This window comes from Rhododendron vialii, chromosome 3a (assembly GCF_030253575.1).
Source record: "Rhododendron vialii isolate Sample 1 chromosome 3a, ASM3025357v1".
NCBI classification, from domain to species: Eukaryota; Viridiplantae; Streptophyta; class Magnoliopsida; order Ericales; family Ericaceae; genus Rhododendron; species Rhododendron vialii.
Window position 1 is genome coordinate 4409580 of NC_080559.1, and position 21552 is coordinate 4431131.

A 21552-nucleotide genomic window follows, 5' to 3' on the forward strand; every position below is an offset into this window, starting at 1 on the left:
CCAGTTTTTACTTTCTTTGGTTTAAGTTGCTAAAACTATTTTTTTTTTTTAGGCTTCGTGTCCCATGATTGCTTTATGGTACACGGCCGGTCATGCTCCCGGATTTGGGCGTGACAAATCAATAGTTCAGTGAGAATAAATGAATTTTAGACAAGAATGAATTAATCAATTAACCATTGTATAAGGACAAAACAAGCATCCTACCCGTACTGTGCACAGGACCAAGTAGAAAATTATGTTATGTTTAATATAACAATGTTATTTATAGGTACGTGTAAAGTCTTGTTTTTATTATTTATCCCTCATTAGTTATAAAACTTTTAATGAAATAATGTTTGAGTATGGAGAAGGAAGTTTGAAAGCATTTTGAAAAGTGTAGGAGGAAAAAAGAGAAGAAAATGTTACATAGGGAAAAAATCACTCGACACTAAAAAATCACTCGACACGTGGGAGGGAGGATTAAGAAAAGAGCTTATTTTATTTTTGAAAGCTTAAAAATTTTGCTAGAAATATTTTCTGGAATTTTTTTTTAATAATTTATCTACCTATGTTAGAAAAATATTTTGTTTACGTTTTTTTCTCCGCTGTTGTACGAAAGTCTTGGAGCCGGCCGGCCCTCGACTGATCTTGTTCTTCATCAGAATCATCAGTACTCTCTCTCTCTCTCTCTCTCTCTCTCTGTACGTGCGTTGATCCAATTTTCCTCCAAACAAGAAAATGAAAACCAGGCTCATCTTGGCAGCAGCAATACTAGCAGCCCTCTCAATTTCCCTATCATTAATCACTAATCATTTATTCACCCCACCTCCCTTACCTGGGTCCCTCGACAATCTCCACGCAGCAGAGATAATCCACCTCCCCGGAGCCCTCGGGCCGGAGAGCCTCGCCTTCGATCCCAGCGGCGGTGGACCCTACGCCGGCGTCGCCGACGGCCGGATTCTCAAGTGGATAGGTGATGGCCACGGTTGGGTCGATTTTGCTGTCACCACTTCTCAAAGGTATCAAACCCATGTTCATATTTTGTTTTATTGTGAACAATATTTTGTCTGAACCCAAATTTAAGCTATCTCTGGCCCTTTACTCAAGTTCTTACTCAAATTTAAGTTAAAGTTCAAGCAAAAGCTTCCATGGAGTACTCTGATGGACAAATCTAAATGGAAATGGCTTCTCTGTAGTAGTTTGTGTTTGGAGTGGAGATAAAAGTCTATGCAATCTCATACATCCAAAAGTGCTTTTGACGGTTGGATTTTGATTAAAATCTGAACCATTGATTGCTGAAATCAACGGACGAGATGAAACTGTGGAGGCTTCTCTCCAGTCCGATTGCAGTGAAGCTGAATCCAATCCAAATATAAGATAAATTTGCGTAAAAGCTTCATTGATAGGATATGTAATTTGTGAGGAGCAAACAAGCCTTAAAAAATTTGGGTAAAATTTTTACTCTTGCTTGATTTAGTGGAAATTTTTTGAGTAAAACTCTATCTGGTAGAATTTTGAATTATGTTCGAACTTTGAGTCAAGGACTGGAGTAAGTTTAGAAGGGTTTTACTCAGTATTTGGTTCTGAGTGAGTATTGGGTTGTCCAATTTGTTCATTTAGTCATTGCCATAGGGAATTAGGGATTGACAACCATGATTTTGTAGTCCCTTTATACCATTCCAAGCTCTCATTTTGTAGTCCATCCCAGATCCACAACTATGATTTTGAACTGTTTATCTCGTAATGTCCATCAAAGATATGTTTGAAAGAAACTAGTTTGATGTCCAATAACAATGAACACGTGAAAGAATTAGTTCAGTGGCTAATGTTTAGTTTGGGGCTTTGGGCTATCTGAAAGTTATGCCTTGTTTGGTCTTTTCAAGAAGATCAATACATAGCCAACAAGAAGAAAGAAAGAAAAAGAAAAATGTCTTAAATGCATAACAGAAACAAAAACTTCAATTTTTCTCTGTAGTTTCACTTTTTGCTCGTAAACCTGATTAATTCATGCATGTTAATTACTAGTCTAATTTGCTTAAGCTCCTGACACTGAACTATGTTGATGTCAAAGACTCTACTTCTCATACTGTTTACTTAGGTTTGCTTTTATGATTATGTGAACACTTTATTATTTTTTTTTTTTGGTCGAGTAGGAAGGATTGTGTGCGTCCATTTGCACCCGAAATGGAGCATGTGTGTGGAAGGCCGTTAGGACTCCGGTTCGATAAAAATACTGGAGATCTTTACATTGCTGATGCCTACTTTGGCCTTCAAGTAGTTGGGCCAAGTGGAGGTTTGGCTACTCAGCTAGTTGCAGAAGTTGAAGGCCATCCTTTGCTATTCACAAATGATATGGACATCGATGAGGACAAAGATGTCATTTACTTCACAGACACAAGCACCAGTTTTCACCGAAGGTAACTTATTTACCACCTCTCAGAAGAACTGAAGAAATTTCTAAAGTCGTATCTACATATAAATTCATATCATTGAATGCCTATGCGATGTTATGAAGTTTCCGTACATTATGAATTTTAATGCAACTATTATGAAATTTTATACATATAGATTGACATGCAAATGTTCTGGAATTTTAAGGTGATTCAAGATGGCAATGGCCCTTTGCTTCACTTCATTTGACAAAAGAAAAAGTCCAATAGCTCTGAATTTGTTTTCTTACTTAAGGTTCCTTCCAAACCCCTGAACTGCAGCTCAATCCTGAAATTGAAGTACAATGTATTTACAATTAACAGAAAACAACACCTTGTTTGTTTCCTCAATTCCGAAACTAATGATTCAAAATTTTATATTGTGTAGGCAATTCATGCCTTCAATTTTAACCGGCGACAAGTCTGGGAGGTTGATGAAATACGACAGATCAAGCAAAGAAGTAACAATTCTTCTTAGAGGCCTTGCTTTTGCCAATGGTGTAGCCTTGAGCAAAGATCGGTCCTTCGTTCTAGTAGCCGAAACAACTACATGTAGAATCTTAAGGCTCTGGCTCGATGGCCCAAATGCAGGAAACTTCGAAGTTTTCGCTGATCTACTGGGGTTTGTGGACAACATAAGAAGGAACTCAAAGGGTGAGTTTTGGGTGGCACTGCATGCCAAAAAAGGAGTTCTGCAAAACTGGGCTGTCTCAAATCCATGGGTTGGGAAAGCACTTTTGAAGCTTCCCCTTAGTTTCAAGAAACTGCACTACTTGTTGGTAGGAGGAAAGCCACATGCAACTGCAATAAGGTTGAGTGAGAGCGGAGAGATTCTGGAGGTGTTGGAAGATAGTGAAGGAAAGAGCTTGAGGTTTATTAGTGAAGTGGAGGAGAATAATGGCAAGCTGTGGATTGGGTCAGTGTTGATGCCTTTCATCGGCATTTACAATTTGTGAAGAGGACTTTTGCCCAAAAATGCTTTCCACAATTTGGGTTGCTTTAGATCCATGGTTTGGGACATAGCAGTATGGATATTCAGGAAGATAGTGAAGGAAAGAGCATATGATGATTATCAGTGACATGTACTAATTCACTCGAGATTTCCTTGTTTTTGCTATGATTGAGTTCATGTTGGACCAACATTCATGTTCTTCTCGTTTCTGTAAACGATGCAATTGTAAACAATGCAATTCGAATTACGTGTAGATTTTTAAGCTTAGTTTGAAACTTAATGAACTCTGAGTGTGATGATGCCAGAGATGAATAGTATGTGTAGCTGAAGGACTTTGTCGGTTAGCGTTGTGGAGGCATAACTTGAACAGGATCTGGGTCTTCTCGAGTTCAACATTTGGATTGGATGCAGGGTCAACGCGGCTCTACTGGAGTAGTTTGAACCGTTAATTTATAGGTCGTGCGTAGACCGTGATTCATTTGGGCTCTAGACAATATTCCATCACTGCGAAAAGCTTGGACACATGTACTCTACACAGGGTATCCTTTGGCAAAAAATGCTCAGGCTTTTCTTTGTAACTGTGCATTAAGAAAAATGTATCTCTACAAATAGAGGGCAAAACTCATCCAGAAGAAAAAACGTGTGAAGATAACTAAGGAGCAACTTGAAACTGGGATAGAACCCAAACACTCCAGTTACCCATAGCAGCGCTCGGAGAATCTTCGCACTGTGGTTGCACTCTCATGACATGAACCAATACCAAATTTGCAGAGGGCAAACTCGAAAAACACACAGCATCTACACGCACAGACCTATTTGAACCGCTTAGAAAGAAAAGGGTTTCCATATGACGTTGGGACAAATCATATCAAAGCAAGAAAGGGATTTCCATACGAAACATGGAAAGAAAAGGGTTTTCCATATGACGTTGGGACAAATCATATCAAAGCAAGAAAGGGATTTCCATAAGAAACATGTTTAACCTCCTTAACCTATTTCAACGAAACAAATTGTTGCATTCTTGGACGAAATGGCCAACCTTACTGTATGGAGGGTTGACCAACCCAGCTGCTACTGCTGACTGCTGGGTATACCTTATTGCGGTGGAGGTGGCGGACGCCAGAGACAAGGTACACCTTTGCAGTCCCTTTCCACATGTCCTGGAAACGAAAACTTTATGCATATCTTGAAGGGAGCAATACTTGAAACAATTCTGCCACCGCCCCCATGATCGAAACGTTCCCAAGTCCTTCCACCATGGTCATAACCACCCAGTCCACTGCCCCTCTCTCCGCCTTCATCCTCCTCTCCAAGACTGCGATGAAAACGGCACAAAGAAAAGGAATGATCTCTTGGATTAACACACAGTGAACAAATAAAACAGTCAACTATTTTTTCAAACTAGAAAAACAAATAAAACCAGAATTTAATCGTGAATGAGAGAAAGAAACAACAATTGGATGGTTTATCAATATTCTTTGACCAATTGAATGGATTGCTCAAGTTCCTTGCCGTTTGCTCAAGTTAGGCACGTCTGATGAACAAAGCCAGCCACCTATTGCGGTAGTTCTCAAATTAAGTTCTGTCCTTCTCAGGAAGAAACTTTGCAGTTGAGGTGAGATTGAATGGTCACGATGGTTGAAGCACACCTTGCTATGCAACTGATAACTTCAAGTGACATATGATACAATCACTTATATCATGGTGGGCTATCAATAGGGTGGATATTGGCAACAGTGTTCTAAAAGTCGGTATAGGTGGCCGACTAGTAGGTGCCTAGGCACTAGGTGGGAATCCAACGCCTAGACTATAAACCGACTAGTTGGTTGGCTGTACTAGTTGGCTGCGAGGTGGTGCCCGACTAGTCAGCCCCTAGGCGCTCCTCTTTCACCCGACCAACACCTAACGACTTTTAGAGCATTGATTGTCAAATAATCACCTACTAATAGTTAGCATCCACTTGTTTATCAGATGATAGCCCGCAGATTCTTTGCGGATAAAGGACCTTAGACAAACTATTATGCGGGGATTAAGGCATACACACGTACGAATATAACAACAACGTTTATCGAGAGAAGGGAAAGGGAAAAAAGTAATTAAAAATTAACACACAGGACAGAAGCATGGGATAAATAGTACTCACAGAACATGGGAACCAAAGATAATCTCATCTCGTCAAAGCAGCGCATAAGATCGGGAGGCGACAACAACGGCATCAAATCTGGATTCACCCTGGGCGTCCGTGTAAAAAAAATAGTGATCCACCTACCACAATGTGTCTTCGTCCAGGCAAGCTTGCTGTTTATCACATCCCACCACATGATAATTTGGCCATATTAAAAACAAATAATACTGTAGGGTCCAGCCATTACTTTATGTGGTATCATCCAGCTCTAGTGGTCTTTTCTCAAATGCTTTTCAGAGGCTGAATCATCCTGAAAGTGCCCTATTAATGGTTTTAATCTCACTGTTTTGAAAATGCCGAATGAATAACGTGAAGTTTTTGACAAATGCACTTAGAAAGTTACATGCATCCCCTCTACTTTCAAAAATTAAATTGATCTTTCTTACTTCTCTAATATTATCATTCAGTGCCTAGGGGTGCCAGCGAGCCGAGCTTTAAAGTGTTTGAGCTCGGCTCGTTTACTAAATAAGACAAAAAATCAAGCTCGACGCCGAGCTTGGTTAGTTTCCTTAATGAGTCTCTTAAACGAGCAGAGTCTATACAAACGAGTTGAGTTTTTTCGAGTCCAGCGAGCTTTAGAGTGTCTAGCTCGGCTCGATCAATAAATGAGTCAAGATGAGCCGAGCCTTAACAAACCTAGTCTCTAACTGCTTGCGAGTGACTTGGTTTTTTTTGCAGCCATATGGGTGCCTGAAACCAGCGGAACTGTAATTTTCAGAAACCTCAAGAGAGGTCGGGGTAATTTCCCCATATTTTCCCTACATGTAGCTTGCACCATGCATGTTTGCTAATTCCAATTAAGGTATGTGGAGCCTATATAAGCATAGACGTGGCCGTTCACTAAAACGTGGAGAACTGAATAGACATATATCACACGAAACATATGATTCTTTTTTTTAATTGGACGTCTACGTCATCATGCGCGCACCGCAGCTAATTTTGAGACTTTAAAATTAACGACTAGGTAAATTAACCTCCAGTGTTGCTAACGACCAGAATGTAAAAAAGCTCATTAAATCTTTATGACATGAACTCATATATGATTAAGAGGACAGAGCTCAATGGAAACGGAAAAAAACTCGTCAGATCTTTATGGCATGAACCCAAATATGATTAAGAGGACATAGCTAATCAATGGAAAAAAAAGATTTATGTAGCCGACCCCAATTTATTGGGACCTAAGACTTAGTTTGGTTTGGACTAGGTAAACCTCCTGTAGCCTCAAAGTTTAGAATGTTAGATTCAAATTAACTTGCAATCTTTTGAGGACACGACTTATAATTACTCTATCGATCTGTTTCTCATACTCACTCGACCAAACCATGCCCGGCCAGCTTCACACTTCCCCAGTATATAAGCATGAATCCATGTCCCCACATATCATGTGCCTTTCACAAACCATGTCTCATTTTGGCCCAAACTTGTTCCTCATCACCACATGCACAATCCTTCTCCTATCTGCTTTGCTCTCAATTGATCACAGCAAAATTCTCACTCTTTTACCCTTTACTTGCACCAACAAGGATTCATATTCTAACTATGATGACAAGAAAGTTATTCCAATTGTGGGTGCAGTGTTGGGCCGGAGAGCCTTGCCTTTGACCCGCACGGCGGAGGCCCGTACATCGGTGTATCGGACGGCCGGATAATCAAGTGGTTGGAAAACGAATGGCGGTGGATTGATTTCGCCGTCACCTCTACCCAGAGGTATTTCGATCCCTGTTATCTATCTTTTGTGTTCATTGCCATTGTTAATTGCAAAAGGTGGCCTGAATATTTGACTGAAAAAATTAACGAGTCGTTTCGGTCTAAATTTAATTAATTATTCTTAAAAACAGTTTTGGTATATTTTAGTGTTTACAAAAATATTTTTTCTTTTTTGTTAAAATATAAAGGTTCAAGTACACTTTCTCCTTGGAGGAAGTAGAAAAGAATGAAAATTTGGTCCGAATTAAAATTTGGACCGAAGTTTCAAAAAGTACATTAAAAAACAAATATTTCAAAAAAAAAAAATCATTCTTGATGAACTCTTTTAAACTTTCTATCATAATTTTTATTGTTTGAAATTTATCTTGTCAAGAAGAACAATTAACCCAATATAATTACACAAATCCAACTACAACAAAAAAACACATAGACGAACAAGAAGGCATTTTCAAACGAACTTATTAAATTTATCAACAAAAAAAAAAAAACACATAGACGAAAGAAAATTTCCTCCACTACTTTTACTATTCCTGAAAGGTTAGAAGAAAGAAAAATCAAACGAACTTATTAAATTTATTTATTGTAATTTATGTATCTCAAAAGACTCCAATATTGCAATCTCGCCAAACACTTCCCGAAATTATATATGAATTTCAAAAGACTTATAAAATTTATTATTATTTTTTTAAATGGATTAAAAGATTGCGGCCATGTGGGATGGCAAATGTTTTTTGATGTTTCAAAAAAGGTGTACAAGTAGATGGAATTATTGACAGCCACCATATTATTCTCTTGCTAGCCCAACTGAAGCCTTCAATCAGAGGCCACCCTACAGTGGACACTATTCTCGATCTTGCGGCTACCTACTCATGCCTCTAACCACTAGCTACCGAAAAAGCTGAAGAAGTCACACACTTAATTACACAAGTTCACGATGCGCATGGGATCCACAAATCGTGCATTATGAGCGTGGATACGATGTGTATCACGGATGTGTGCATAATTGTGTTTATGCAAGTGTGTGTCTGATGTAAATTATTTGCTTTCGACTCATCATTTCTTGTGGAAAATGAAATCTCTATTTAATGATCTGACAACTATAAGAATAATAAATAAAGATTGTGTGAGGAACAAACACGCGTTACCCCATAAGAGACGCATTTAACATTTTTAACATCAATTTAATAATACATCATGATATGTGGTCAAGGGCGAAGGTAAATTTGGAAATTTGGGATGGTCGAGATATTGAAAAGACAAGAAATGATGAGTCATGTGAAATATCCAATCATAATTACACATATCACTATAAAGACTTCAATAACATTCGTCATGACTCGATGAACTTCGCCATATATCGGCTCTGTTGGGCCTTTTGCATCTCAAGCCCTGATGATGATTTTTACAAGCAGAGATGAGTGTGAAGGTTCACAAGTCGACCATGAAGAAAGGGAGCACATTTGTGGGCGACCATTGGGCCTACGTTTCGACGAAAGAACGGGCAATCTCTACATAGCGGACGCGTATATGGGTCTCCTCATCGTGGGCCCTGAGGGTGGACTGGCCACCAGAGTTGCAACACAGGCCCAAGGCATTCCTTTTGGGTTCACAAATAGTTTAGATATCGACAGGAGAACTGGAGTAGTGTATTTTTCTGACAGCAGCTCGCGTTTTCAGAGAAGGTAGTACGTTGCTCTCTCACTTCCTTTCATCTTCTTTTATTCTTTTTTTTTTTTTGGTTAAGAAGATAGAAGTGCATGAATGGTACATCGTCACTTCTCTCAAGGAGTATTATCTCATCACATCACGGCATTATCTGTAGATGATCATGACCTTCCCAGACCTATGTCGGGATTGAAGTTAAAATTCCACCCCGTGTGGGTGGTGTTAGAAATTAAAATAGCTAACATGATATGCAATTACGGAGATAATTGGAGGTATCGAAGTCAAATGTGCCATAGAAAGGAGATTGATTATAAAAGTACTGATCCGGCCTCTTCAGTTTTGTAGCAGGCCGAGCAGAATGGCTCGTTCCATTCCGAGCGTGATCTAGTAACCGTGGCCGAAGGTCAGCAACCGTGGCCGAGGGTCCCTGTTGCCAAGGGTTCCTCTAATTACGTCTTCTTTTATACTCTATTCCCTATACCTGCTCGGGAAGGAGGATACGATCGTTTCGATAGCCGCCGAAGGTCCCAGAACATGCTCGGTGCCGAGCATGGCTTGGCCGACGGTCCAGCTCATCCGCGTCAGAACAGCATCCATGGCTATGATGATGGTCGTGACGTCATCCGAACGATTATGAGAACAATGATGGTGGCACGTGAAGGTGCCAGCTCATCATGAAAACGGTTGCAAAACCCTAAACGTGATGCAACAGTGACATCAGCCGACGCGTGTCGAGCGTTGGTGCAATCTTGGAGACCAAGCGAAGGGTTTCCTATAAATATCCCGTTATGCCTTCTTGGATGAGGTACGCTCAAACAAAACCCTAGCTCCCAATCTCTAACTTTTCCTGGCAAGCAAACTGACTCTTGCACCGGAGGGCCATCCCGGAAAACCTCCGGTGTGGTTTCTTAGTCGTGCTTCGTTTTGCAGGACTGAGCAAAGGAGACAAGAAGCTAACCCGAACCATCATTCAAAGAGGACGAACCACCCAAAATGGAGCCCCACAATTTGGTGAACCCGACGTGAAACTTGATTTTCAGATCCACGGCGGCTCCTCCACCTCGACCGCCTCGTTCGTACCTACTAGAGATCTCCACCACCAGTCTCCTCCAAAGAAAAATGGGCGGAGCACCACCACCACCTCCTCTCTTTCAACCCCTCAGCTCCTCTTTGCACATCACCTCTGAAACCGGTATCAACGCTGCCTCCCCATCTCACCCTCCTGGATTTACTCCTCCAGGCGTAAGCTCTTCCATCCAGCGTCCAGTGGGCCTGAGTGAAGATGCTCTAGCATACGTACAAATGCTAGAACAGCAACAAGAACAGACAAACGCTGATGTAGCCATCCTAGGAATGGAGATCGAAAAGATTAAGGCCAAAGAATTTCCAACGGTTTCCCACTCTGGATCTCAAGGTCGGCGCCGGAGAGGAAATTTGCCGCCCCCTCCACCTTTGGGTATTGATGCACGGCCAAAAAGAATCTCAGTCCACGACCGCCTGGACCCACCATTGACAGACCATCGAACTGGGGACAGCGCTCGCCTTAGGCAGCAGCTCTCACCAGTTCATAAACGTCTCGGCAATGGTGCGGGACATACAGGCAGAGAAGGACGACGAGAGGGGAGCCCGCATACTGTCTTCTCCAGTTCATCGGCTGGAGACGAATACTCCCAGGGCTCCCAAAGCTACGATACCGTGGAATTCCAAGACAACGATCAGGCTCTCATCCCATACAAATCCGAACGACAAAGAAGCCGAACGCCGAGAAGAAACGGGAAAGGTCCCCAAAGCCATCGGAATGAACACGATGAAGTCCCTCGGGAAAAGTCCTATGAAGGACGAGCAATAAATTCAGTCAGCGCTCGGAGGCTAAACCGTGAAAGAAGTGTAAGTGTCGTCGTTCGGCAAGACGATCGCCCTAGCCGACGAAGAGTTTACCATACCGAAAATCTTCCAGAAGAAGACTACGGAAAGGTCCCCATAGAAAAGAGGGAGAGGGGATTCCAACGTCGGCAGGATGAGAACGAAGGAAAACAAAGAGAACAGGAATGCCGAGCATCAAAGAAGTCTCGAAACGCTCGGGAAGGTCTTCCCCCTCGGCCAACCCACGAGTACCAATTGAAAAAGCTGACAGAATCACCCTTCTCGGCAAAGATCCAAGCCACCTTGCCAAAGCCAGGTCTACATCTTCCAAAATTCCAGAAGTTCGATCCCAGCCCGACCGAGGCATACACCCATCTCATCAGCTACAGAAGCACCATCTCATGCGTCACCGACGATGATGCCATCATGTGCAAAGCATTCCCCTCAAGTCTTGGGCGCCTCGGCTTGCTTTGGTTCAACCAATTGGAGGCTGGATCGATCCATAGTTTCAAAGAGCTTGAAAGAGCTTTTAACTATCGGTTCATCACTAGCAACAAGCAAGCTAAGGAAGAAGATGCCTTAGCCCAGATGAGAAAGAGGCCCGGCGAGACGCTTCGGAAGTATGCCGAACGTTACTGGCAGCTATTTAACGAGATACCCGGTGTTGATCAATACTGGGCGGCAAGGAATTTTAAGAATGGTTTGGAAACTGGAAGCAAGATCTTGGATGAGCTGGCAATAAGGGCGCCTCATGGAATGAATGAGCTAATGAGGACGGTAGAGAAGTTCTGTTCCTACGAAGAGTTCCTTGCCGAGCGAGAACTTCAAGGAGGACAAAACTCAATTATACCTCAAAGCCTTCATGTCCCCACGCCCCAAATCGCACCACCGAAGCCTGTGGTCGCTGTCCAGCCAAAGAAGCAGGTCAACACAGTCAAGGTGGCAAACAAAAAGGGGCCGAAAGCTCATGACTATGTGGCTGAAACCACAGTTTTCAAAGAGCCAATTTATTTCCTCCTCCGTACGATAGAGAGGGAACCGTTCTTTGTCTGGCCAAACCCTCCCAAATTAAACACCGAAGAAGGAAACAATAACAATCGGAAGAGATGCTCGTACCATAATGAGCTCGGGCATTACACCACTGCTTGCGCTCCCTATAAGGCACTTTTGGAAAATCTGGCGGCACAAGGACTTCTTGATGATCATATCGATTGGACAAAGACGCCGAGAAGACAGCCGAACGCTGTCGGACAAAACCTTATTCCGCGTCCAGTCGGAATAATCAATGTTATTCATGGGTCAACAACAAAGGAGGCAGCAAGACAGCTTCGGCAAGAGCTTGTCAAAGCTGAGAAAGTTACCCAAATTTTTTCCATCAATCGTGCTCCAAAAAGAGTCAAAATGCTTGAGCGTCCTTGGTCAATCACCTTCACCGAGCAAGATTTGCAACGTGTCCAAACACCCCATAGCGACGCTCTGGTGGTCACAATCCAAATCTCAACTCACTCTGTCAAAAGGGTGTTGATTGATCAAGGAAGCTCGGCAGAAGTAATGTACCTGTCCCTCTTTAAGGAACTCAAAATTCCTGAATCATGCCTTCTCCCCGCTGAAGTCCCTCTGATCGGATTCAGTGGCACTCCCGTTTGGCCTCTTGGACGGATTACCCTCCCTGTTGTTACAGGCTCGGTTGCTTCTAATTTGGAGTTTGTCGTTGTGGACGCCCCGAGCCCATACAACGCGATCCTCGGCCGAAATTGGCTTCATTCAATAAAAGCCGTCGCCTCAACCTACCACCAGGTGGTCAGGTACATCGGCGCCAACGGCAGACAAGAAGACCTATTTGGAGATCAATTACAAGCCAGACAGTGTTACGTCTCGGCCATTGGAAAGTTATCATGCACCAGAAGAGTACATTGGGTTGAAGTCCCTGACAAACCAGTTCTTGAAGACGTCGGATCTCTTCCTGAAGAGAAATCAGTTGAGGATCTTACCAAATTCCCTCTTAACGAAGACGCATCACGTTATTTCATGCTCGGCTCTGGTCTATCCCAAGCCGAGAGTGAAGAAACCTTGCAGTTCCTAAAAAGTAATATCGAAGTTTTTGCATGGACACCGTACGAAATGCCAGGCATTGACCCAAAGCTTATCCAGCACTCCCTCAAAGTTTCAAAATCAGCAAAACCTGTAATTCAGAAGCCTCGGCGGTCAGCCAGCATTCACGCCGACGCAGTCAATGAGGAAGTCGGCAAACTCCTCGAAGCGGGCGCCATCAAAGAAGTACAATACCCCACTTGGCTCGCAAACCCTGTGGTGGTGAAAAAGAAGAATGGAAAATGGAGAGTTTGCGTGGACTACACCAACTTGAATGATGCTTGTCCGAAAGACTGCCTTCCCCTTCCGAAAATTGATCAACTGGTAGATGCAACGGCGGGTCATGCTCGGCTGAGTTTCTTGGATGCTTACCGAGGTTACCACCAGATAGCCATGGATCCCGACGACATGGAAAAGACGGCATTCATCACACCCAGGGGCCTCTTCTGCTACCTAGTTATGCCGTTCGGCCTTAAGAATGCTGGTGCCACATTCCAAAGAATGGTATACTTGTTGTTCGGAATCCTCATCGGCGAAATCATGGAAGCTTATATCGACGATATGGTGGTGAAAAGTCTCAAGGCTGAGAATCACCTCTCTCATCTTGCCGAAGTCTTTGCAATCTTGAAAAAGCACAAGCTACGGCTTAACGCCGACAAATGCGCCTTCGGAGTCAGCTCAGGGAAATTCCTCGGCTACTTGGTTACTCGGCGCGGTATCGAGGCAGATCCGAACCAGATCTTAGCTATTCAGCAATTAAAACCACCATCCACTCCTCGGGAAATTCAGAAGCTCACTGGGATGGCAGCGGCTCTCAACAGGTTTATCAGCCGCTCGTCGGATAAGTGCCATGTCTTCTTTCAAACGCTTAAGAAGCAAAGCCGACGAAGTTTCAAGTGGACGGAAGATTGTGATGCAGCCCTTGCCGAGCTGAAGTCTTATCTCAGTTCGGCCCCTCTTCTTGTCAAACCGGTAGCCTTCGAAACTCTTCATCTCTATCTAGCTGTCTCTCCACACGCTGTGAGCTCGGCACTTGTCCGAAGGGAAGGTCTTGAGGACCAACCAATCTACTTTTCTAGCCGAACCTTGCTCCCGGCACAGACTAGATATCTGCCACTGGAGAAGCTTCTTCTAGCATTGGTTACAACAGCTCGGAAATTGCTCCCTTATTTTCAAGAGCACCCCATCATAGTTCTTACGGAGTTTCCACTTAAGAACCTCTTGAGGAAGGCTGATCTATCTAGCAGAGTATCTCAATGGGCGGTCGAATTAGCAAATTTTGATATCCACTTTGAGCCTCGAACTGCAATCAAGGCACAAGTATTGGCAGACTTTATTGCTGAATTCACCCCTGGAAGCCCGGACGAGGAAACACTGGTAAAGCCTAATTACGGGATGCTGGAACAACAAGAGGCTAGGAAAGTTTGGAACTTATTTAGCGGAGACGTTTGGAAGTTGCACGTGGACGGGGCATCCAACAGCAACGGCTCGGGCGCAGGGGTCGTTCTTGTAAACCCTTGTGGCGTCCTTCATGAAAGTGCTATCACAATCAACTTCCAAGCTACAAACAACGAAGCCGAATATGAAGCTCTGCTTGCTGGTCTCCGAGCCGCGGCTAGTTTACAAGTTGAAGATCTACAAGTATTCTGCGACTCTCAGCTGATCGTCAATCAAATAACAGGTGATTATGAAGCTCGGGACCCAAGAATGATTAAGTATCAAGCTACCGCTCTAGAGCTAATCCGAGGGTTCAAAGGATTCCAAATCGAACAGATCAACAGAGAGAACAACGCTCATGCCGATGCTCTTGCTAGTCTGGCCTCGGCAAGCAAAGCATCTGAATACCAACATATCAGCCTCGGCGAGATCCACGAGCCGAGCTTTGAAGTATCGAAAGAAGTATACAACATTTCCCTCGGCCCAAGTTGGATGGATGAAATCATCTTATTTCTCAAAGATGATACTCTTCCCTCCGACAAAAAGGAGGCCCACCGTGTACGCAGCAAAGCAGCCTACTACTGGATCTCTGAGCTCGGCCAACTCTACAGAAAAAGCTTCACTGGGCCATACCTTCGGGTAGTTCACCCAACCGAGGTCCCGATTATTTTAACCGAGCTCCACTCTGGCAGCTGCGGTTGTCACTCTGGCGGCCGTTCCCTATGTCAAAGAGCTCTAAGTCAAGGATACTTTTGGAAAGGAATGAAGAAGGATTGTGAAGAAGTGGTCAGAAGGTGCAAGCCTTGCCAACTTTTCTCCCCCATACCAAGGCAGCCCGCTCAGTCTCTCAAACCTATCACTAGTCCATGGCCCTTTGCTCAGTGGGGCTTGGATATAGTAGGCAAACTTCCAACTGCTCCTGGGGGCTTCAAGTTCTTGATCACTGCAACGGATTACTTCTCCAAATGGGTGGAAGCCGAACCGTTAGTCACAACTACTGAAACTGACGTTCGGCGATTCGTTTGGAGGAACATTGTCACAAGGTTCGGCGTGCCTTATGCTATTGTATCGGATAACGGCTCACAATTCGTCGGCAAGGAATTAACTGGACTCTGTGCTGAATTTGGAATTAGATTCTTCAATTCAACCCCATCCTACCCCCAGGGCAACGGCCAGGCCGAAGCCACTAACAAGACTGTTTGCGCTGGCATCAAACGTCGGCTGGACTCTAAACGAGGAAAATGGGCCGAAGAACTTCCTAGGGTCCTCTGGGCCTACCGCTCCACCCCCAGACGCTCTACCGGCCAAACTCCCTTTGCAATGGCCTTCGGCATGGAGGCTGTCATACCACTGGAATCGAAGTTCCCGACCCTGCGGACCGAAACTTTTGATCTAGAATCTAACAATGATGCCGTGGCAACCGAGCTAATCTTAGCCGAAGAAAAGCGAGACGATGCTCAGCTCAAGTTAGCCAACTACCAGCAAGAAGTTGCTCGGGGCTACAATCGAAGCGTAAGGCTTAAAAAGTTCAGAACCGATGACTGGGTCTGGAGGAAGGTTGTCCGAGCCAATCAAAAGACAAAATTCAAACCAAATTGGGAAGGACCCTACAGGGTGATTAAAGAGGTCGGCAATGGCTCGTACAAGTTAGAAGACAAAGAAGGAAGAGAAATTGAAAATCCCTGGAATGCTCTGAACCTCAGGAAGGCCTATCTTTGAACTCTCTCGTCGGCGCACTCTATCACACCACCTATCAAGTCTATTACTTTTCTCTTACCAAAGTGTTGTACTTGTCTTGGCAATCTTTTTAATGAAAAGTATCTCCTACTTCTGAAGCATCAGTGCTCTCTATATTTGATTACAATGATTCAAAGTATCAATCAGTATAAGCTCGGAATTCTAAACAGTTACAGCTACGTTCGGATTTCTTTACTGCAAACACGATTATGGCTCGGACAATTTGATTTCCAGTCACAACTCGATCAAACAAATTGGTTCGGCAATGTCCACCCTTAGAACATTTACTTGACAAATTGACTTGGTACAAGGCTGGCATTTTGAGCCGAACCTTATACCAGCATTGGGGTTGTTTCGAGTAAATCATAAACAACTCTAGCAAATTAGAGTCCAAACAGAAAGCAATAAGATAAACTTGAAAGTTTATCCTCAGTACGGCTATGTTCATAATTCGACTTGAACTAAAATGGCCACATCAAACAATTACTCTACCTATTACCTTGGCATAAGACTGGCATTTTGAGCCGAGCCTTACACCAAAGTAGGGGCTACCATAAGTAACTATCAAAACTTTCAAAGCAAGCCAAGGTTGCTTAACCTACGGCAGTCAAAATCAGAAAATATTTCTAAGGCATAAAGAAATATTCAGTGCAATAACACAAACTTAAAATTCAGAACCTTCTACCAAGAGGGCTCGGCTTGGTAAAACGTTCGATGCCGATCCCTATTAAACTATTACACCTGGCATGGCAAAATCCCAAATGTTCGGTGCCATCCAGTCTAAAAGCAAAATTCAAAATACTTTGAAACAAAATAAAAGCCTAAGGGAAATCCTAAACAGGGGTATCTTGAGCAGCCTTGTCTTGAGCCTCGGCATGGCTCTCATCTCCTCCAGCCTTCTCCTTCGGACTTGCCACAACTGCTTCGGCCATCTCTTCATCGTCATCTTCGGGAGGCAAGGGTTGGCACTCTTCCTCAGTATAAGGAAGGTCAAGATCGGGCACGATCGGCTCCGGTAGCTGCTTAAGGAAGCCAGACTCGGGCTGAATTGCCATGACACCAGCCATTGCGTCGGCACCAGTAGCATATCCAAGCCTGAAGAAGTCAGGCAAACGAGCTTCAAGCTCGTCGTTGACCATCTTGTGAGCAATTTGGGTATACTCCAGCGCGGCTCGGTTTATTCCAGCCTCATAGCCTTTGGCGTCAGCAGCCCTGAGCTTCTCTTTCTCTTCTGCCCTCATCTTCTCGGCATCAGCCTCGGCAACAGCCTTAGCGTCGGCCAGCTGCTTCTTCAGGCGCTCCAGCTCTACCTCCGCATCTTTTGCCTGCTGATCCGAGATCCTCCATTAGGTTCGGTAGGAATCTCGGTCAGACCTGTACCGTTCACGCTCGGCGGAGACCTTGTTGGCCTTGTCATAGGCTTTCAAGGCAGCCTGTCCAGCCTGTCAGAACATGGGAGCAAAAGATTACCACAAGGCGAGTACAAAGCAAAAAAAAATCACAAGTACAAAAACTAAGCAAAAAGTAAGCACAAGTGATACCTGCACAAGATGCGAGCACATTTCCCCGAGCCCTGGGATCAGGTCGGTTGGAACTTGATCATAATCCCTCGGCAGGGCCAGCCCCCTCAGAAGCGTGATGGCAAGGTTCGGCTCTTCTTTGACTGAGTCATTCTGAAGAAGAACCCTGCCATCAGCCATCGTGTATGAAGGGCTGAATTGTCGAAGGACGGCGGCCTCGGTTACCGGATCGGTAAGATCAATGTGGGTTTCAACCAAATTCCCCTGATCCTTTGTTAAAGGGGCTTGAAGAGTGTCAAGAGGCACGGGTTGTGAGATGGTCGGCAGAACGACGTCCTCTGACGTTTTCTGTCTCTTCTCCCTCTGGCTTTGCTGCTCGGAAGAGCTTCGGCTTCGGCCAGGATTAGCCGTCTTCGTTGGAATCACCGGCCTTGGAATGTTCCTTCTTGACATATCTTCGAAAGAGGGCTGGGGAAGTTCGGCAGAGTCAAACGGAGTAAGCCACTCCTCTGCTGTAAATCCGATCCTCGGCAATCTCACCCCTCCTTGCTGCCTCTTCTTTCGGAGTCCAACAGAAAGAGAATCTCCTCCCTTCTTTTGAACAGCCTCGGCAGCGGGAGCACTGGATGTCTTCTTCTTGCTCTGAGCTACCTCTTTTCCTTTCTCCTTCCTCCTCAGCACACCTTTATAGGAGGGTCGGTAATCAAGAAGGGTCGGAGCGTGACAGCAAACCTGGGCAAGCAACGTCTCGGTCTCCTTCTCCCGAGAGTTGGTGTTGAGTACCTTGGAAATAGGGCCGAGCTCTGCAAAAAACGTAGCAATTCAAGAAATACCCAAAGCAGGAGAGAAGAGAAAGTAAAGCGTAACAGATAACTTAAGCACGTTCGGTCAAATTACCTCTTGTATCAGCCACTTTTGGAACGGCGAACCGACGAAGACCGTCGCCGAACTCAAAATTTCCATGCACTTCAAGATAAAAGTCAGCCCACTTGTCAGTGTCCGAAAGACCGTCTATCAGTGGCTGCTTTTTGGGACGCGTTGACAAATATCGACGGCCTGATTTCCCGTGTCTAGACATAGTATATGTGTAAAAAAGGTCCGTCGGCGTAAAGTCCAAATCTTGACTCTCGATCAAGGCAATTACCGACATGATGATTCGGTAACTATTGATCGCGAGTTGATGGGGGGCTAAACTGAATTTCCAAAGAATTTCCCTAAGGAAGGGGTGAATGGGGAACCGAAGCCCGGCCTCACAAATGGCCATTAAAGGCACGGTTATATGTTCGGGACGGTGATCCCTATGGTCTTTTATGTCTGTGCTTCTGACTCTATGAATCAGAACATCCTCGGGAATGTTGTATTTCGTTCGGAAGGCTGCATACTCTCCAGGGCTGCCGCTGAAATAATGAGCATAGGGACATAGCAAGCCCTTGTCGAAAAGGTCGGCATCGCTTACAACCGATGTCGAAGCTTCGGCTCCTGACATAAGCCTTGACTTGGCTTCTTGACCCACTTGTGGCTCGGTTTCGGATTGGGTTTCTGGAGAGAAGCTTATCTCAGGCTCCGTAAGGAAGTCGTCGGCAGCGTACTCATAATTTCGCTCGGCGTTGGAATCGTCGGACACAGGAGAAGTTGCCGACATCCTTGTTGAAGAAGATACTACCGCTCGGCTATTCCTCAACCTACGCCACTCAATGAGTTCGCTGAGGAACTGACGATCGGATTCGGTTTCCGAGCAACCCGAGTCTAAAGACACGTCGATGACCTCGTGAGCCAGACCTAGGAAAAGAACAAAGGGGAGTTAAGCTATTGAAATATGCGTCGGCAAATGAAGCCGTTTGGAAGTTCGGTTCATCTTATCGGCTCACGAGTCATATTCTGATCTATACTGGGCTCGGTACTCCTACAAAGACTCCCTACGTTCGGCAAAATAAGAGGGTTGGGGAACGTTCGGTAATTTACCCCAACAAATAAATCGTTCGGCTAAGCCCCAGATGTCCTATGGGGGCTCGGAAGAACAGGATGAGTTCAGGGATGAACATCATCGTTCTCCCCAGAAATCTACTATTCACTAAGTACAAAAAACCCCAGAGTCATCCCAAAAACCCAGAAAATAAGCATGGAAAGCAAGAGAAAGAGTAAAACGATAAGAATCGATGACATACCTGGAGATTTCAGTTGATTTGGGGCTTGAAGTTGAGGATTTGGATTCAAGCTGAGCTCTGGAACGGAAATGAAGAGAGAGAAGGTCCAAGCGCTAGAGAGAGAAAGTGCAGAAGAACTTTCTCTCTCCTCCCTCACCGGTATTTATAGGCAGAGCAGGCCTTTTCGAATTTCCCGCCCATCATTTCACCGCCGAACCCCTCGCCAACCTCTATGTGACACGTGGCGACTGAAGCCCCAGCCCATGCCAGCCGTCTCCTCGTCTGCCTAGATGTCCTTTCAACTGACACACCCGTTCGAATACTCGACAGCTGTTACCCAATGTGGGGCTCGGATTCTTCTGCCGAAGGTTCAAGCTCGGCCAAGTTTTGAATCAACCCATACCGAGTGAAAAGCTTCGGCATAGGTTGAGGGGCTATTGTAGCAGGCCGAGCAGAATGGCTCGTTCCATTCCGAGCGTGATCTAGTAACCGTGGCCGAAGGTCAGCAACCGTGGCCGAGGGTCCCTGTTGCCAAGGGTTCCTCTAATTACGTCTTCTTTTATACTCTATTCCCTATACCTGCTCGGGAAGGAGGATACGATCGTTTCGATAGCCGCCGAAGGTCCCAGAACATGCTCGGTGCCGAGCATGGCTTGGCCGACGGTCCAGCTCATCCGCGTCAGAACAGCATCCATGGCTATGATGATGGTCGTGACGTCATCCGAACGATTATGAGAACAATGATGGTGGCACGTGAAGGTGCCAGCTCATCATGAAAACGGTTGCAAAACCCTAAACATGATGCAACAGTGACATCAGCCGACGCGTGTCGAGCGTTGGTGCAATCTTGGAGACCAAGCGAAGGGTTTCCTATAAATATCCCGTTATGCCTTCTTGGATGAGGTACGCTCAAACAAAACCCTAGCTCCCAATCTCTAACTTTTCCTGGCAAGCAAACTGACTCTTGCACCGGAGGGCCATCCCGGAAAACCTCCGGTGTGGTTTCTTAGTCGTGCTTCGTTTTGCAGGACTGAGCAAAGGAGACAAGAAGCTAACCCGAACCATCATTCAAAGAGGACGAACCACCCAAAATGGAGCCCCACAGTCAAGAATCTCAAACCTTCTTCATTTTGTTTTTTTTTGGAACCTTTTCCTGCCTCCGTTATTTTCCTCTACTATCGTTTTTGGGTCTCAAATTTTATGTGATCCACATTTGTTTCGATTTCATGTGGCTACTCTGGCTACAAACGTAGGTTTCATGTTTTGCTTTTGCATATACAGCCCCCGGCCATCACTTTTTTCCTTTTTGGCAATTCGAATCAAATAATAATCGGCCTTTTTATTGTCAGTCCACAATAAGCACACAAGAAAACAAAAAAAAAGAAAATATTTCTGTGTACCTTTCAATATACATTCACACACTTTTTATTGTCAATCCATTGAGCTGGTTTTAGAATTTTCCAATAAGAAATATATTGTACAAAATATCCATAATAGAGGAGTCCTAGTATATTTATTTAAAATTTACAAGCACAGAATATGCATGTGTTTGCATTTTTTCCCCCGGTGTGCATCTTCAACCTCGATAAGATATAGAGTTCAACTTTTTTCATAAGTTAAGTCCAAGCACCCATAAAATTTACGGAGCGTTTCTGTTAAATTAAACGGACTAAAAGTCAAGTTTTTACAGATTTTTTAGGCTGGTCATTCTTCTCACATGCAGCAAGTAAAATACTCCATTTAGCGAAAATAAACTTGAGTATTGTAATTAGTATGTAGTCCAAGCTGAAACGCATGCTTATGGCATGTTTGGTTATCACATTTTGCTTTATTATATTATAGG

At 44.3% G+C, this 21552-nt stretch overlaps 2 protein-coding genes across 2 annotated transcripts in view; one reads left to right on the top strand and one right to left on the bottom strand.

Annotated features, from left to right (window-relative positions):
- The first annotated feature begins 544 nt into the window (after positions 1-544).
- LOC131319543 (protein STRICTOSIDINE SYNTHASE-LIKE 10) lies at positions 545-3640 on the top strand. The gene is made up of 3 exons (XM_058349844.1): positions 545-998; positions 2133-2396; positions 2797-3640. Exons 1-3 carry the CDS (start codon positions 718-720, stop codon positions 3362-3364), a joined length of 1113 nt encoding a protein of 370 aa, XP_058205827.1. The 5' UTR covers positions 545-717; the 3' UTR covers positions 3365-3640.
- A 597-nt stretch (positions 3641-4237) lies between these two features.
- LOC131319541 (uncharacterized) overlaps positions 4238-21552 on the bottom strand; it is a 50377-nt gene continuing 33062 nt past the window's right edge. The window contains exon 23 of the mRNA XM_058349829.1: positions 4238-4351. The gene's annotated coding sequence lies outside the window, so the exon portion shown is untranslated. The remainder of the gene's footprint in view (positions 4352-21552) is intronic.

Bases quoted from the DNA above. Each gene is read 5' to 3' on its own strand.
- LOC131319543 (XM_058349844.1), top strand. From the start codon at position 718: ATGAAAACCAGGCTCATCTTGGCAGCAGCAATACTAGCAGCCCTCTCA. The intron at 999-2,132 runs GTATCAAACCCA...TTGGTCGAGTAG, and splicing joins GCTGTCACCACTTCTCAAAG to GAAGGATTGTGTGCGTCCAT. The intron at 2,397-2,796 runs GTAACTTATTTA...TATATTGTGTAG, and splicing joins AGCACCAGTTTTCACCGAAG to GCAATTCATGCCTTCAATTT.